The sequence below is a fragment of the Geotrypetes seraphini genome, chromosome 7 (assembly GCF_902459505.1).
Source record: "Geotrypetes seraphini chromosome 7, aGeoSer1.1, whole genome shotgun sequence".
In the NCBI taxonomy this organism is placed as follows: domain Eukaryota; kingdom Metazoa; phylum Chordata; class Amphibia; order Gymnophiona; family Dermophiidae; genus Geotrypetes; species Geotrypetes seraphini.
This window is the reverse complement of record NC_047090.1, coordinates 4,104,472-4,123,867: the sequence shown is the minus strand read 5'-3', so window position 1 is coordinate 4,123,867 and position 19,396 is coordinate 4,104,472. Positions and strand designations below refer to the sequence as shown.

Sequence of the window (19,396 nt, the reverse complement as noted above, 5' to 3'; positions counted from 1 at the left end):
TTCTAATAACTGGGATTAACAGTAAAATAGCATGTCTTATTGGTAGCTCATGTTGATAACTCTCCCCTTCCCCTATGAAGGGTAGAAATACTTCTGTTTTTTTTGGTGTGCTTAACCTTTGTGTCATTTCTTTTCTTTTGCTGTTATGTAATGTTTTATGTTCTATGTTTATACATTGTTTGCTGTTCTCCCACTGTTGGTGGTGATCTTCAGCTTTGTAGATATCCATTAACTTACAGAAATAATTATAGGTTTGCTGCATTACTATTGACTGTGACGTACCTAGTATTTATCCCAGGATAAGCAGGCAGCCTATTCTCACATATGGGTGACATCATCCACGGAGCCCGGATGCGGACAGCCTCGCAAGCAGACTTGCTTGTAGAAACTAGAAGTTTCGAGTCAGCCGCACCATGCATGCGCGTGTGTCTTCCCGCCCAGTGCAGGGCGAGTCTCTTCAATTCTCAGTTTCCGCGGAGCCAAGAAGTCTGTCTTTGACTCTCTGTGTTTAACTTTGTTACTTTGTGCCTTCTCTCACGGCGGTTTGTGTTTATTTTCTTCATGAATCGCTGTGTTCTTTTATTTCTAGTTTAAAAAAAAAAAAAAAATTAATTTCTTCCGTTTGACTGGCAGGGCAGGCCGCTCGACCGCGGCCCGTGGGCTTTGACTTTGCGGCGGCTATATTTCCTTCTATGTCCCGGCCAGCAACGGGCTTCAAGAAGTGTAGCCAGTGCCAGCGTGCGATTTCTCTCACGGACCCGCACAGTTGGTGCCTCAAGTGCCTTGGGCCCGACCATTAACCGAAGTCATGCGAGCGCTGTGCTACTCTTCAACCTCGAGCCCTTAAACGTCGTCGGATTTTAGTGAAGAAGCTTTTCGGGATGGATTCTTCAACCACACCCTCAACTTCGAAAGCGACCTCGGTTCCACCTTCGACCGAGGGTCCTCCTGCCTCCATGACTCCAACCTCGAGCCTCATCAGACCTTCCTTGTTTGCAGCGGCTCTTTCTTCGGGTACACCTTTTGTATCTTCCCCTGCTTCCTCAGGTCAGATAGCTCAGCAGAAAGTTCCAGCGGTGGTAATCAAGGTTGCTAAGACTTCCAAGTTGAAGCACATTTCCACTGCCACTTTGGAACCTCCAGCCAAAGCAGGTGGTTCGGTTTCAGATGCGGATCCATTCTTGCCGGCTTCTTTCCAGACCATGTTAGAGAAGCAATTTATTTAGTTCCTAACTAATATGGGACCTAAGCTAGCTACTCTTATCCAGCCTGGGCATTCTGCAGACTCCTGCGAGATTGAGCCTCTTCCTATGCCTCCGACTGAAGCTACACACTCTATGCAGGGAGCAGAGTCTCTGCGAGTGTCTGGTCTGGCATCTATGCACTCGAAGCAAGGAGCAGATTCTTTGCAAGTGCCTCGACAGGAATCCTCACACTCCATACAAGGAACAAAGTCTTTGGGAGTGCTTCGAGATTCCTCCACCAAGCCTCCTGAGCTTCAATCCACAGCTTCTAGCCCTATCCATTCCTTGATAGCAACGTCTGCTTCCATCTCCGGGGCGAAGTCTCCTCGATCTTCAAGACCTGCTTCCAGGCACCACTCTCGTCGTCGATCGAGGCATTCCTCAAGGCATACCTCCAGGCTTAGCTCTTCTTCCAAAGAGCGTCCTTCTTCAACTAAGCCTCACTCTACACCTTCAGCTCTACTAGGCCACCGACTTCTCGATCGAGGTCCCCGCTTCCAGACCTTGAGGACTCAGTGGCTTCTATTGCTTCGTCCAAGTCTCCTTATTCTTTTGATGCCTATTTTCCTGCCGAAGCTTCATCTTCGACACAAGCTGCCTCAACGTCCTCGAGTCCTTCTCGAGGCAAGGCATTAGCGAATCAGCTATCTTTCTCTTCTTTTCTTCATCAGATGGCTGCTGACCTGGACCTTCAATTGGATGATAGTTCTAAATACTCTGAGGAGTATCTCAAAGTTATGCATCTTCCTCAACCTCCTGCAGAGTCACTTAAGCTCCCTCTTCACAGCGTTTGGTCTCAGACTTTTACACGATACCTAGAGACTCCTTATGCAATTCCTGCTGTCCCAGGCAAGTTGGACTCCAGGTATAAAACTCTTCATTGCAAAGGATTTGAGAATTCGCAGTTGTCTCACCAGTCTCTACTTGTGGAGTCCTACTTGAAAAGATCCCATCCTTCCAAGGTTTATGCTACCGTTCCTCCTGGGAGGGAAGGAAAAACTATGGACAAGTTTGGCATGTCGCCTCTACCAAAATGCCTTGATGTCCTCCAAAGTCCTCAATTACAATTTTCATTTTGTCACTTATTTCAAGTTCTTCATTGATCTTCTTCCTAAATTTCTCAGCTATTTAGATACTCAAAATCACTTCGAATTTCAAGAAGTCATAGCTACTCTGTCACAACTCAAATTACATCTACTCCAATCTTCTTATGATGCCTTCGAGTTGTCCACCAGGGCGACTACTTGTTCTGTAGCAATGCGCCACCTAGCCTGGCTTCGCACCATTGATATGGACCCTAATCTTCAGGACCACTTGGCTAATATTCCTTGTGCAGTCAATGACCTCTTCGATGAATCTATCGAGGCAGCCACCAAGAAATAGTATGAACATGAAAAACCCTTTGCTTCTATTGTCAGACCAAAGCCTAAGCCAGCTCCCTCCAAGCCTACATGCCCTCCTCCAATTTTCCAGAGGCGTTTTGCTCTGAGAGCGGCTCCTTACATTCGTCCGCCTCTCAAAAAACAGCAGAATCAGAAGCAACAGAAATCTCAACCTTCTGCTGCACCTAAGGCTTCGCAGCCTTTTTGACTGTTTAAAACAGAGCATAGCCAAAAGAGAGTATGAAGAGAGGCTAGCCAGGGAAGCACGAAATTTCAAACCGTTCTTTAGATATGTTAAAGGGAAGCAGCCGGCTAGGGAGGAGGTGGGACCGCTGGATGACAGAGACAGAAAGGGAGTGGTGAAGGAGGGGAAAGAAGTGGCAGAAAGACTTAACATGTTCTTTTCATCTGTATTTACAAATGAAGACACAACCAACATAGCGGAACCTGAGCAAATCTTCAATGGAGATCAAGCAGAAAAATTAACATCGATGGAAGTGAACCTTGAAGATGTACGCAGGCAGATAGAAAAATTAAAAACTGACAAATCCCTGGGTCTGGATGGAATCCATCCAAGGGTTTTGAAGGAACTAAAGGAGGAAATAGTGGAACTACTGCAGCAAATTTACAATCTATCCCTGAAAACAGGCGTGATCCTGGAGGATTGGAAGATAGCCAACATTAGGCCCATCTTTAAAAAGGGATCAAGAGGTGACCCAGGAAACTACAGACCGGTGAGTCTGACCTCTGTTCCAGGGAAAATGGCGGAAGCACTGATAAAAGAAAACATCGATGAACATCTTGAAAGAAACAAACATCTGATAACCAGCTAACATGGTTTCTGCAAGGGGAGATCATGCCTAACGAACTTATTGCATTTCTTCGAAGGATTTAACAAACGGATGGACAGAGGAGACTCCATAGACATCATATATCTAGATTTCTAAAAAGCCTTTGACAAGGTACCCCATGAACGCCTACTTCAGAAACTGAAGAACCATGGGGTGGAAGGAGACGTACATAGATGGATCAGAAACTGGTTGGTGGGTAGGAGTGAAGGGCCACTACTCGGACTGGAGGAGTGTCACGAGTGGGGTCCCGCAGGGCTCGGTGATCGGGCCACTGCTATTTAATATATTCATAAATGATCTAGAAACAGGGATGAAGTGTGAGATAATAAAATTTGCGGACGACAACAAACTATTTAGTGGAGCTCGGACTAAAGAGGACTGCGAAGAATTGCAAAGGGACTTGAACAAACTAAGGGAATGGGTGATGAGATGGCAGATGAAGTTCAACGTTGAGAAATGTAAAGTATTACATGTGGGAAGCAGAAACCTGAGGTACAACTATACAATGGGAGGGATGTTATTGAATAAGAGTACCCAAGAAAGGGACTTGGGGGTAATGGTGGACATGACAATGAAGCCGATGGCACAGTGCGCAGCGGCTGCTAAGAGAGCGAATAGAATGCTAGGTATAATCAAGATGGGTATTACTACCAGAACGAAATAAGTTATCCTGCCGTTGTTTCGGGCGATGGTGCGTCCGCATCTGGAGTACTGCGCCAATATTGGTCGCCGTACCTTAAGAAGTTACTTTAATGGCGTTACTCGAGAAGGTTCAGAGGAGAGCGACATGTCTGATAAAAAGTATGGGAAACTTTTCATACGCTGAGAGATTGGAGAAACTGGTACTCTTTTCTCTGGAGAAGAGGAGACTTAGAGGGGATATGATAGAGACTTACAAGATCATGAAGGGCATAGAGAGAGTAGAGAGGGACAGATTCTTCAAACTTTCGAAAACTACAAGAACGAGAGGGCACTTGGAAAAATTAAGAGGGGACAGATTCAGAACCAATGCTAGAAAGTTCTTCTTCACCCAAAGGGTGATGGACACCTGGAATGAGCTTCCAGAGGGTGTGATACGACAGAGCAAGATATCGGGGTTTAAGAAGGGATTAGATAATTTCCTGAAGGAAAAAGGGATAGAAGGGTATAGATAGAAGAATGCTATACAGATCCTGGACCTGATGGGCTGCCTTGTGAGCGGACCCAGCAGAGGCAATGCTTATGTTCTTATAGTAAGCTACATTAAGCAGCTAACATGAATCATCAGCGTTTGTGCTCAGAGAGTTGCGGGTCGGATGGGAGGGGTGGGTTTGTACTCAGGAGGGGATTCAGGGCTGATCGGGTGGGGGGGCGGTTGGGGTTTTGAATGGGAGAGGCAACAGCACTGGTCAGCTCTGCTGTGGTTAGTTCTTCATTTGTAATTGATAACACCCCTATCGAATCAGTACCTAAGCTGAAAATTCTAGGTGTAATTATTGACACTAACCTTTCTTTTCATGATCACATCAGTCACACTGTTAAGTCCTGTTTTTATAAACTCCGACTGATTCGATCTATCTCAGCTTTCTTAGAACCCAAATCCATCAATATACTTATTCATTCTATGATCATTTCTAGATTAGATTACTGTAACTCTCTATTATTTAATATACCGCAAAAAGAAAAGAAGAGACTTCAAATAATACAAAATACAGCAGTAAAACTTATTCACAAAGCACAAAAATATGACCACGTAACACCGTTATTAATTAAGTCTCACTGGTTGCCCATCAATCATCGAATTACCTTTAAAATAGCATTTCTGGTATTTAAAATACTATTATTTAACGAACCGCAATTTTTATCTAGAATGATCACTCCGTATCATTTATCTCGATCTCTTCGATCATCATCTCAAGATTTACTATCGGTTCCATCCCTAAAAATTGTGGGAACAAGGAGAAATGAAATGTTCTCTGTTTTAGCTCCTCAAACCTGGAATGCTTTACCACTCTATATTAGACAAGAAAAAGACCTTATCTCTTTTAAAAAACTTTTAAAAACATTTTTATGTAACGATGCTTTTAATAACTAAACGACTAAACTAATGTTCTTTTTTTAAATTACCTCCCCCCTCCCTATGTTTTTATCCTTTTTATGTTTTTTCTTGCTTAAAATATTGTAACTTTTCCCTTTTATATCATGTTTGTCACTAAGCCACATGTAAAAAGAAACTCTCTTAGCACTTTGACTTTTTACTTGTCTCTTAATAACATTTGTTGTCTAACATATTGTCTTAAAATTGTTTTAAAATTTGTTTGTTTCCCTATATTTTATTTTAATATTGTTCATCGCTTAGAATGTTTTTAATAGGCGATTTGTGTATTTTTGAGTTTGGTTGGATTTGGACACTAACTTTCCAGCTTGGCCCCCAGCTTAGGGGTAAGAGATGAATTCCTTCTTCATTTTGATAGTGTGTGTTTTTTCTATTTGAGTTTTTCACACATTGCACTTTTTAGGCACTAGAAATATTATCCGGAGCAAGCCCAGGGATGTTTCGCAGTTAACACCTTTCTGGGTGTAAACCCGCGACAGCTTTTCCCTGGAGATTCCAGAGGTTCTGTGTGACTGAGGGCTTGTCCGTTTAATACTCTTAAATTATAGATTTCTCCTTATTTTCAGCTTAGTTTGGAGTTGGACTTCATCTCTTTCCCCTAATCTTTGTAGACTTCTTGGGGTGAGGGAGGTTCTTTATTTATAAAATAGTAGCATATATCCTGTGGAAATCATGAGTAGAATGCACCTGCATATTTAATTTGCACAGTTGTGTGTATTTTATAAATTATGCCTCTCCCATTATTTCATATACCGCCATTCACCCCCCCCCAAAAAAAAAAAAATGGCCCCCAAGGTGGTTTCTCTCCTCATGCAGTGCCCAAATTCTGCCTCAGAACATATACCAAACGTGTTCTTATGTGTGTAAGATACTTGTATGAGGCATTATAAGTGTGAAAATGACTATAAAAGTAACCCCCCCTAATATTTGGGGGTGGGGGATAGTTTTATAGTCATGGCTTGCTGGATTGGTGCACAAACTGCATGGAAGGACCTCTACAGGAGGCTAAGGCAGAACAGCAAGTGCTTCCCATCTGAAGCTACTGATGTCAAATGCAGTAGTTTCTGCAATCATGACTGCTGTGGGAATTGATAAGCTAGGAATTAGCAGTAATGTGCGACTTGTATTCTTTTTATATCCCTCCTAGTCTGATCCGGACCTCCCGCTGGAGTCTTCTGCTGAATTTGGAAAGTACCCTGGCTTATCTCCGCACACCCACACTCCCCCACAGTATATGCCTCCACAACCATCCATAGAAGAAGCGCGGCAGACTATGCACTCCCTTCTGGATGACGCTTTTGCCTTGGTGGGTTCCACGAGCCAAGCGCCTGCTGCTGTCACTGCCCCCACCCAGTCAGGGGCCACTGTGGGACAGTCGAACACCAGCGCACCTGGGCAAGTGGGCAAAGGGACAGCGACCAACCAGTGGGGAGTTCCATATGGTCCAACACAGGCAATAAACACCCCATTTACTGTAAGTGATAGTTTTTCGATGACATTTCAATTTTGTCTTTAGAATATTGCTGAAAACACTATTATTCCAGCAACACTATGGAACCTTAATGTCTGATTAGTTTATCATAATGAAAGAAAAAAAAAGGGTATTGCAAATCACCAAATGGATTTCTGATGTGTTTGGGTTGTTGTTTTTTTTTGTTAAAAGTTGTTATTATAGCAATATGCTGAATGCTTGAAATATATATTTATATATATATATATATATATATATATATAAATATCCAATTAAACAAATACCATAAATAGATTGTAACCTACCCTCTCTAACTGCATTCCATATGTATTTTTCATACAGTTCGTCACTGTCAGTTTAATTTCCATCCTATAAGTTCACATAGAATTTTTCTTTTTTCAACCATCTTTATTTTCTCTTCTTTATTAATTTCCAGGTACTTTAGTTAGATTGTGAGCCTTCGGGACAGTAAGGGAATTTTTTAAGTACCTTCTTACTTCTCATTTATAATCTTAATGTATATTTTCTTCAAACCGCTTAGAACCTAACGGATGTAGTGGTATATAAGAAATAAATTACATTACATTACATTACATATACCGCTGAGTACTTATATCAACAACAGTTATTCAAGAATAATAAATCCAATCCATCCAAGTAATAAAAAACGGTACTGATTAAACAGTTTTCTTACGGTGTGATTGTCGGTGTAGCATGAAGTCCTGTCCACAGAAAAGTTAATTCACATAAGAACATAAGATTTGCCGCTGCTTGGGGTCAGACCAGTGGTCCATTGTGCCCAGCAGTCCGCTCACGCAGCGGCCCTTAGGTCAAAGACCAGTGCCCTATTTGAGTCTAGCCTTACCTGCGTATGTTCTGTTCCACTAGGAACTTATCCAACCTTTTCTTGAATCTCTGAAGGGTGCTTTCCCCTATAACAGTATTTTAGCTTGTGAAACATTTTGCAATAAAATGTAATTTTTGAAAGCACGTATGGTGTAGGGCAGTGCCTCTCTTCATAAGTATACTAGAATAGTCGACATGTTATGAGCATCTGTATGTGAAAGGATACAGCCACCTAGACAAGCATCATTCTTTGATGTGATTGGTCTTTTAACACTAACGGCAAATAATGTAATTTTTATTTTTTATGCTGGCATTAGGGGGTGGCAAACAGGGCAGCTGCCCTGGGCCCCACAGCTTCAGGGGGCCCGTGGTCCGGGCAGCTCACTTACATGCCATCAACCCTGCCTTCAGTTGCCATTAAACTGGATGGCAAAAATGAAGACAGAAGCCACAGGACTTTTCCTCTTGCCTGCATCGCTATAGGCTCTGCCGATCTTGATCCCGCCCCCCTCTGAAGTGACTTCCTGTTTTTGAGGCGCGGGATCGAGACTGGCATAACTTATAGTGATGCAGGCAAGAGGGATGCTCCGGCAGGTTTTGTCTTTGTTATTGCCAGCTACTTGAGCAGGACCAGGGTCAAAGGCAGGGCTGATAGCAACTGAAAACTAGAAGAGTGGATTAGGGCCAACAAGCTAAGGGAATGCGGATCAGGGTCAAACAGCCAAGAGAGGGAATAGAGATGCTGGATTGTGAGGAGAGGGAAAATGTGATATGCATATTATGGGAAGGGGATGGTAGACCCAGAGGGAATCGGTGTGACAGAAGGGAGATGATTTATCCCCTTGGGGGAGGACAATTGTTGGAACTAGGTGGGAGTTGAAAGAATAGGGACATAAAGACAGATGCTGGACCTTGCAGGGAGCAGAGACATGGAAAATGCTGGACACAAGAGGGTTGAGTATGAAAACAGAAGGAAGACGTTGGGCATGGGTAGAGGGAGTAGGAAGACAGAGGGGATATGCTGGACATAGCAAAGGGGGAATAGGAAGGCAAGAGGAAGAAGCTGAATGGAAGAGGGTATGAGATGCTGAATAGGGAATGGAAAGGGAATATGCCTGCTTGGAATTGGATGGAAGATAGTGATCATGTAGGAAGTAGGTTAATAGAAGGTATTTGCTGGATTGAGATGGGGAAAAGAGGGGAAGGAATGGGATGGGGGAAGATGGTGAGTTGGCTGGATCAGGAAAGGGGAGAAAAGAGCTGCTAAATCAGATAAGGAAGAAAAAAGGAACACAGGAAGATGCTAGACATGGGGAAGGAAAAAACAGATGAAGTGAATAGGAAGACAGATGGGAAATGCTGGACATGGGGTGGATGCAGTAAGAAGACAAAGGGGTTCTGGACATTGGAGTAATAGGCAGATAGGAGGCATGCTGACACATAAGAAGGAATTGAGGAACACAGAGGGATGTTGCATAGAGGTGATGGAAAGAGATCTTATTTTGGATGGAGGTGCCTTAATTTAGGTGCTGGTAAGTGCCCTACTGGCGCCTAAGTTAAGAGCAAAATGCCATTTTAAAGACCTTTTAAAATGCATTTTAAGGTGCCTGCTGGTACCTAAAAAAAAAGGCACCAGAATCACGTCTGTGTACGTGGTTTACAGCACTTAACACCACTGTAGGCATGGCTAACGCTGGAAGTGGCGTTAGATGCCTTAAACACCTAAGTAGACACAATTCACATCAAAGGTAGGCACCGGGAATGTAGGCATCGAAAATCATGGCCTACATTTCTGGTGCCTACCTTTCCCGAAGGAGTGATTCGCTATATGGTGCTGTCACATGATCAGCGGCTGCCAAAAATGGCGCTGTTTAGCGAATCTAGGCCTTAGAGCCTACCCACCCTTCCCAAAAAGCAAAATTCTCCTTCCACATCAAGAAAAGAACCTCCCCAGAGGATATAGGAAGTTTTTTGGAGGTGTTGGGGATGTCTTGGATTGCTAGTTGGGGCAAGCTTTTGGCAGAGGGAGTAGGCTTTGCTCTAGTGGAGGGAGTATTTTCTAGGATTGGGAGGATGGATACTCAGATTTAAGTGAATCATTTTGGTTCACTAGGAGTGGGCCTGATAACATTTTGAATGTTCTTTCATAAATACCCTCCCCCACCCCCCACCCCGTCTTAAAGCCATATAGACATTGGAATACTATTTGAATGAAAGATATATACTTGGTCAAGTTCACTCCCCTCCTGCACCCTAATCCAAAACCTGAAGAACAGAATTATAGTTTGTAAGTTTTAATGTTTTCTTTTCCTTTGTTTCTCCTCAGAGATATGTTGAATTTGGTGTGACCCCTCCTACTGCACCAAGCCTGATACCAAGGTAATGTTTTGCTGATGATGATGGAGTTTGAGGACACATCTGATTTATTTATTCAGTTTTCTATACCGTTCTCCAGGGGAGTTCAGAATGGTTTACATGAATTGGGTACTCAGGAAACTTTTTAAGCTACTTTTAAACTGCTTTAAATCCTTTTCAGTTCTAAGATACAGGGGCAAGTTATTCCATAATTGTGGGGCTATGACAGAAAATATATCAGAATAGGCTGCCTGCTTATCCTGGGATAAATACTAGGTACGTCACAGTCAATAGTAATGCAGCAAACCTATAATTATATCAGTACGACGAGTTCCAATTATTTTTAGTGAAGGAACTGTTAAAAGATTTTGGTTGGTTGATCACCCAAAACGTTCTTAAAAAGTTATCATTAATGTCATATTGATGGTAAACTTTCTAAATCGGTTAGCGCACCTTAATAAAAGGACCACTTTGTTTCCTTGATTATCAATCTAGAAATGTGTATTTCAAAAGTCTTCAATTTAAAAGAAACAGCACATGCAGCATTCTTGGCCTGTCAGTCTATGAATGCCACTGCTAATTCCAGACTTTGTTCCTTTCCTCTAGCTGCCCCCTATAGCTGGAATAAATTATCCAAGTTTGTTGAAAACCCACCTTTTTGATATAGCTTTCAATCTATAACTCTAGTCCCCAATGCCCTCCTATCCAGCCAGCAGATCCCCATAACTGTATCCACGATATCCTGTTTGTCTGTCTTGTCTGTTTAGATTGTAAGCTCTTTCGAGCAGGGACTGTCTTCTTTGTAACTCTATACAGTGCTGTGTATGTCTGGTAGCGCTATAGAAATAATTAATAGTAGTAGTGTAAAGACAGAGTGATGGGTCATAATGAAGATAGCTGTATGTGCTGAAGCTTCATGGATGCCTGGAGAAATATTGCAAGCTAGTTTATAGAAGAGAAACATAGATACCTTTAGGATATGGGGGGAGGGGGAAGAGAATGCATTATAATTCAAGGTTTGCAATAGTGCTGCCCGATTTCCGATTCAAATCGATTCACTGGTTCACTTTGTGTAAATCGATTCGAATCGATTTGGTTTTTTTTTAAATAAAAAACAAACTCACCGATTCGTCTGCCCCCTTGCTGTAGACACCCATTCGGCCTTTTCCTCTGCTGCCAGAGTCCTTCCATCTAATGTAACTTCTGGTTTTGCGAAACCGGAAGTTACATCAGAAGAAAGGTCTTCGGCAAAGGGAGCGGACCTATGTGCACGGATCGGCAGCAGCAAGTTGATTGGTTGGATGGCTCTCTCCTTTCTGTCAATCCTACTGTTCTGGTCCCACGCCAGCTCCCATCTGTCCTGCCACTGGAGGAAGTGGTCGTGCTTTCGCGAGAGGAGCAGCTGGAGGGAAGCGCGGGCCGCTCGGGGTAAGTGGCAGTAGGCTCAGACTTGGTTCGGTTCTCCTCCAATTGTCCAACGGTGACGCAGGCTCTCCTGTCCCTCGTTCTGCCTTGTGCAGGAAGGGTGGGGCTGGGACCAGGAAAGGGTGGGCTCAAGTCCCGGCTCCTTGCATTGAGTGTCTGAAGCTCAGCTGGAGCCATGCTCGGAGGCACAATGAAGGCTCCGGGGAACAGCTGAACCTCACTTCTTCATTCATTAACAGGGACCGGGGCGCCCTCAGCCAAACTTTGCATTGGTGAGATGGTGGACTGGAGAGGGAGAGATGGGGAGAAGATGGATGGGAGAGATGAACTTGGTGGAGGGGGGAGATGAACTTGGGGAAGATAATGGAGAGGGGAGATGAACTTGGGAGAAATCATGGAGAAGGAAGAAGGGAAAGATGGGTGGGATGGAAGAAATAATGGATTTAAAAACAGAGGAGAGGGAGAGAGATGGTGGACAATGGGATTTAGGGAGGGAAGGAACAGAAAGGGAGAGCAGTTGGACACAAGGGATGGTGGGGGGATAGAGATTGTGGATAAGAGAGTAGTTGGGACGAGAAAGGGAGAGCTGGTAGACTCTGGGTTGGTGGGGAAGGAGGGAGAGATGCTGGATGAAAGGATAGTTGAGAAAAGGAGAGATGGTGGATCTGGGGATAGTGGGTTCCATGGCTGCAGCTGCAGGGATGAAGATGAAAATAAGGAAAGATGCTAGACCTCCAGGGGAGGGAAGGGAAATGGAAGGAGAGGACAGAGATGGAAGATGGATGATTAGCATGGCAAAAGAAGAAAACGACAAATGGGCAAGAGACCCTGGCAAGAGAGTTATCAGAAGATGTTTATCGCAGAGCCTGGGAACCAACATAATTTGAATAATGACCAGACAACAAAGGGTAGAAAAAATAATTTTATTTTCGGATTTGTGATTACAATGTGTCAGAGTTGAAATGTGTATTCTGCCAGAGCTGGTATTAGACCGCGAATGTGAGCTAGGATTTAACAGAGAGAGGAAAAGTCTTTTTTGTTTGTTTATTTTGTTTACACCACAACACCAGTGTGAGTAGGAGAGGGCAAAGGGAGTGAAGAGGCTATAAAATAAACCCACCAGGATATTTGGAAAAAAAACATCCAATGGGGCAGGCAAATCAAATCGAAAAATTGATTCAATAGGCTGAATCAAATCGAATCAAATTTTTTCCCCCTGAATTGGGCAGCACTAGTTTGCAACTTATGGAAGTTGTTGTTTTTTTTTTTTTTGGGGGGGGGGGGGGTTTAAAGCCACTGAATTATGAGACCACTACTAATGTTACAGTTCAGTGGCTTAAATAATCTGTGCTTAGAACACCAGTTGGGATAGAGATTTCATCACAGCCAATAAAAGGGAGCAGTATACATTTTAAATGAGATAAAATTAACCTTGGGAAAGGCCAAAATGATTAAGCATCAAGTATGCAGTCAGGCAGGCCACGTACTTGATGCTTAATCATGCAAGCATTAAGCATACAATATGAGTAGTAGCCTAATGGTCAGTACAGAAAACTGAGAACCTGGGGAACCAGTTTCAATTCCCACTACAACTCCTTGTGACTCTGGGCAAGCCCTTGACCCTTCATTGCCCCAAGCACAAAACTTAGAGTGTGAGACCCTAGGGACAGAGAGAGTATGTGCAAATAATTTAATTTAATTTCCATATTTATATCCCACTTAACCACAAAATTCCAGGCGGGTTACAATAAAAGATGATAACATATTTAAAAAATGTACAAACCATTAAATACATCTTAAATATAATCATAATATCTACTCCATAAAAAATATTTCTGAAATAACCATTTCACTAGACTGCCTGGCTGGCCTAGAACCTTCTCTCCGATGTCAGGGAAAGGCTTATGAGCTGGGTGAGTAGCTGCACGTGCCATGGCCTGTCCCTACATGGAGTTGCTGCTTGGGGGGAGGGATGGAGCATGTTGGCTCTGGCTTGGTGGCAGGGTCGGCTTCGGGGGTGGGGGTGGTGCAGCGGGCAGGCAGACAGGAAGACATCCTCGGCAGCGGCTTCGGCTTCAAGGGGGGCAGGCAGGGACCCTCAGTGTCGCCTGCAGCTTTTATGGATGGGTTGGTTTTGAGGGGGGAGGGGCACAAACTCAACACATGGGGGCACTAACTTGGGACATAGGAGGGAGGGAATAGAAGGGAGAATTGATGGACATGAGTGTGTGAGTGAGAAATGGTGCACATGGTGAAAGGAAAATTGGGCAGAGAGAGAGGGAAGTGAGGTAGAGATGCATGGGGAATAGAAGGGCGAGAGGGAGAAATGTTGGATATGGTAGTGGATAGGGCAGATTGAAGGGGATGCAAGGGGGACATAGTGATGGAGGGAGAAATGTGGCATTGGACATAGTAATGGAGGGAGAAATGTGCTGGAGAGGGGTGATAGAAGGAGAAATGGGGCTGGTGGGCAGTGGTGAAAAATGCTGCACATGATCCGGGGGATGAAAAGAGGGAGAAATGTTGGATGTGGCAGTATAGGAGGTGAGAGAGATGCCTGGATCTTTCAAGCCAGATGGACAGTGAGAGAGAGGGGGGAGACATATTGCCAATAGGGATGGAGGAGAGAGGAAGAAAAGTTGAACAGAGAGAGAGAGATGTTGGCTGGGGAAGGGAATGAGGTCCGGAAGAGGGGAAGTGTGCAGGAAGCAGAAATAAATAAATATTGGAAATGCAACCAGAGACTCATGAAATCACCAGACAACAAAGGTAGGAAAAATGATTTTATTTTCACTTTAGTGATCAAAATGTGTCAGTTATGTGAATTTATATCTACTGTCTATATTTTGCTCTATATTTGTCTATTTTTCTGTAGTTGTTACCAGTTGCATTTTGTAAAGTCATCTGCTTTGACCTCTTGGAAAAAAAGCCCGAATATAAATGATAATTAACATTTCCTCTGCGTACAGTGTGCTTTGTGTGTGTATATGAAAAATGGATGGAAGAAATTGCGTTACAATTAGTACTATTATTATGGGGGTCTGGGGCAGAGCTTGGGCGGGGGTACTCAATTGGTATTTGTTAGACTTAGGGAGTACTTGGCTTGAAGAAGTTGAGAAACACTGTTCTAGGGAATATCCCTGACCCTAGAGATTGTAAACACAATATTGAAGCACCACCCCCTACTGGCAGCAGTGCAGTTAGAGGACTCCTACTCATTTTAGAGGGAACGGTGGTACTGGTACCTACATAGCTAACTTGGAAGTAGGATTACTTAAAAATCAGTCCTAAATGCGCCAGGGTTAGCAGGTACAGCATTGTCAGCTGTACCTGCATAACTTCAGGTATTCGGTACTAGTAGCCAAACAGCCTGACAATGAATATCCAGGTCTAATTTAGCCAATGGTGGTGACCATTTTAAGTTAGGATACCCTTTTTGCCATCAGCTGAATATTGACTGGACTGATTTTATAGTTTTGAATTAGAGAATGACACGGTGACAAAATTCATCACCGTTCCCGTCCCCGCGGATAACCATAGGAAATAATCCCATGTCATTTTCTAGTGTCTATTTCAACCTCAGTCCTTCTACACCAGCATTCTTCAGAGCAAAGCTTGCGGGTCAGTGGTTGTGGCCATTCATACTCTGATTCTTATGTGAGCCAAGGATCTTGCTACTCTTTATTCTGGAATGTTGCTACTATTTGGGTTTCTGCCACGTACTTGAGACCTGGATTAGCCACTGCTCTTATGAAAATTTCCCTCCTCCAGATGAGATATTCAAATCTATGATTAACTCATTTTTACTCTGGACATTGAAAATAATTATAGTATCCCCTTAAAGCTGTTGATATCAAATGGGTAAAACATGCATGAAGCTCAGGAAAATATCAATGGAAAAACTGTAAAATGGTCTCCCAGCGAGAAAGGAAGCCCCAGTGGAATGACTCAGGATGGCTCTCTCAGGACAAAACAGTTATTGTGAAATGATGCTCAACACGCACCACCATGGCCTATCCAGGCTGTCCAGAAAAGTGGCTAGGGTTGTACCTTTGCCTCTCTGTGGGTTAACCCCCTTTTGTCTCTAGGGTCGCAATTGTAGAGAACACCACAGGGATAGAATTTTGTCTCTGTCCCAGCGGATAACCAAAGGAAACCGTCCTGTGTCATTCTTTTGTGTCTCTTTCAACCTCGGTCCTTCTACACCAGCGTTCTTCAATGCAAGGCTTGAGGGTCAGTGGTTGTGGCCATTCATACTCTGATTCTTATGTGAGCCAAGGATAATGAAGCCATTGTGACATCACTGAAGTGATTGGCTCTTAGGCACAGGTGGAATGAGGCATTATGACATCACAATATCTGCTCTGGATACCAGAGACTGTCATTCTGTAGTGTCTGTTTCAACCTCAGTCCTTCTACACCAGCATTCTTCAAGCAAAGCTTGTGGGTCAGTGGTTGTGCCCAATTACACTCTGATTCTTCTCTCTCTCCTTAAAGAATGACATGAAGATGGTTTCCCGCGGTTATCCATGGGGATGGGAACGGTGATAATTTTGTCACCGTGTCATTCTCTATTTGAATGTCTGGCTTCTCTGAACAGTTTCACTCACTGTTATGAGCAGAACACATTTAGAAAGCCAAAGTGAAGAAATGAATAAACTTTTCTCGTAGGCCATGATCGGTGTACAAAGGGCGAGTAGGATATTGATCTTAATTTTAAATACTCCTTTTCTTCTCTTCAGACAAGGTTATGGCCATGGCTTTCTTCCTCCTGGCGAACCAACACACTTGGAGAATCAGCAGTCAGAGGTTCAATATCCTACCAGAGAGATATACCCAGAAGAGATACCATCAGTGGCACGGCCCCGACCTGTTGGCAGTACTGCAGGTACCTTTTAAAATGTTTTTGTATTTAGTTCATGCCTTTTCATTGGTAGCTCAATATTGAACTAACAGGAGGAGTTTCTCTACCCATGGAGAATTTACAGTTTAAGCTTTTTTTTTTTTTTTTCCAATTCTTTATTCATTTTCATATCTCATAACAAGTATACAATAATCATTCAATATTCATACAATTCACTTGTATACTTCATATAATATTAAATCTTATATTATCCCCCTCCCCCCTTCCCTTCCATACATATCAACATTTTATTTGAATCTCACACATTATACCCTCCCAATCTCATATCATATTATTCTTCTATAAAAAAAAAGTGTCTAATCATTCGAATATTCAATCAATGGCCCCCAAATTTTTTTAAACTTGTTATAATTTCCTTTTTGCATAGCAAGAATTCGTTCCATTTTATAAATATAACATATAGAATTCCACCAAAAAGTATAGTTAAGTCTTGTATAATCTTTCCAATTTCTAGTTATATTCTGAATGGCAACTCCTGTCATAATCATTAGTAATTTATTATTATTTGCTGAAATTTGACTCTTTGCTCTCATCATTGTTCCAAACAAAATTGTATCATATGACATAGCAACTGGATTTTCTAGAAAATAATTAATTTGAGACCAAATTGACTTCCAGAAGGCGTTAATACAAGGACAATAAAAAATTAGATGATCCAAAGTCCCTGCTTCTAGATTACAGTGCCAACATTTATTAGATCTAGAGCTATCAAACTTTTGTAAACGTACTGGGGTCAAAAGAGCTCTATGCAACAAAAAGAACCAAGTCTGTCTGTACATCTAATTCTCCAAGACCAAATTCGTGGCCATTGAGAAGCAGAAATTTGATGCTTAATCTCAATGCTCCAAATGTCTCTTAGACCCGTTTTTTGTTTTTTATTTGTAAAACCATATATCAATTTATACCACTTAGCGGCTTGGTGACCCAAGAAATCCGCCTGGAAACACAGGATTTCCAAACTATATTGAGTATCAAGATCTTTCCATTCAGGGAACCCCTCCTGAATAGCCTGCTTCAGCTGCAACCATTTAAAACTTTGTGACTTAGTAATATGAAAGGCAGTGGAGTGTTAAGTGACATGGCCAAGGTGATTAGGAACATTACATTACATTAGAGATTTCTATTCCGCCATTACCTTGTGGTTCAAGGGGGATTACAAAAGAGTTATAAATGGTGGGTTACAAAGGAAGATCATTGGTCATTTCTAGTGAAGGTAAAGAGTAGATCAGGTAGTATCTGTGAGGTATCAGCGGGAGAAATTAAGTAGCATACAAAGATCTGGGGGTTGATACCCAACTTGAAGCGTTCAGCGATTTTATATCTCTGGATATTCTATATCGGGCCATATCCGAGCATTGGTACTGAATAACCAGGGCTAATTTACAGTTCCCTGGCTATCAGAGTTTAGGCAGATGCTAGACAGTATTTAGCTAGGACCCACATAAGAAATTCATGCTTACTCACTTTCAAAATTCATATAAATCCAGAGAACTTCATGGATAAATTACTCTTCCCTCACGCTCCATCTAGACTTCTGAGATCTTCCTCCCTAAATTTATTTTTTGCCCCCTCACTCAAGATTATCAGCACTCGCCGTACAACCTCTTTTGCAGTTACTGCCCCCCCCCCTTATCTGGAATTCTTTGCCCCTCCCCCTATCTCAGGTAGGAAACAAACTTAGCTAAATTTAAGGGTGCTTTGAAATGTTTCTTATATAAAGATGCCTTTGAGCACTGACGCTAGTCCTCCTTCCTCAAATTCATAAAAGGCAGCTCTGAAGAAACCCCTTCCCTCTCCTCGTGTTTTTCCTATTTTTTGTTCTCCTTTCTTAACTTTCTTGTAGTTCAGCCCTCTCCTTTTTGTTTCTTTATTTGTTTATGTTTAGTATTTTAAATTTGTAATGCCCCCTTTTTTTATTAACATTGTAACATAGTAGATGACGGCAGATAAAGACCCAAATGGTCCATCCAGTCTGCCCAACCTGATTCAATTTAAATTTTTAAAAATTTTTTTTCTTACCTATTTCTGGGCAAGCATCCAAAGCTTTACCCGGTACTGTGCTTGGGTTCCAACTGCCGAAATCTCTGTTAAGACTTACTCCAGCCCATCTACACCCTCCCAGCCATTGAAGCCCTCCCCTGCCCATCCTCCACCAAACGGCCATACACAGACACAGACCGTGCAAGTCTGCCCAGTAACTGGCCTAGTTCAATATTTAATATTATTTTCTGATTCTAAATCTTCTGTGTTCATCCCACGCTTCTTTGAACTCAGTCACAGTTTTACTCTCCACCACCTCTCTCGGGAGCGCATTCCAGGCATCCACCACCCTCTCCGTAAAGTAGAATTTCCTAACATTGCCCCTGAATCTACCACCCCTCAACCTCAAATTATGTCCTCTGGTTTTACCATTTTCCTTTCTCTGGAAAAGATTTTGTTCTACGTTAATACCCTTCAAGTATTTGAACGTCTGAATCATATCTCCCCTGTCTCTCCTTTCCTCTAGGGTATACATATTCAGGGCTTCCAGTCTCTCCTCATACATCTTCTGGCGCAAGCCTCCTATCATTTTCGTCGCCCTCCTCTGGACCGCCTCAAGTCTTCTTACGTCTTTCGCCAGATATTATTATTATTATTGTATATCGTCTAGAATCTAAGATAGGTGATTAATCAAATTTTTTTATTAAACTGAAACTTGAATATCCCTTCCTACCTGCCCTCATCCCTGGGACAGAAATAATCCTTCCAGCCATCCCCAGAAGACAAATCAAAGTAGCCCCTCCCCCCAGCCCCACCATGAAGA

General features: G+C 42.7%; 1 protein-coding gene across 5 annotated transcripts in view; it reads left to right on the top strand.

The window, feature by feature from the left end:
• The window catches only part of KIAA1549 (KIAA1549 ortholog), a 171,424-nt gene that overhangs the window by 134,889 nt on the left and 17,139 nt on the right, over positions 1-19,396 (top strand). For all 5 annotated transcript variants that reach the window (XM_033951438.1, XM_033951437.1, XM_033951436.1 and 2 more), the window contains 3 exons: positions 6,720-7,046; positions 10,216-10,268; positions 16,412-16,557. In XM_033951438.1, coding sequence (XP_033807329.1) covers positions 6,720-7,046; positions 10,216-10,268; positions 16,412-16,557 — 526 coding nt within the window. The remainder of the gene's footprint in view (positions 1-6,719; positions 7,047-10,215; positions 10,269-16,411; positions 16,558-19,396) is intronic.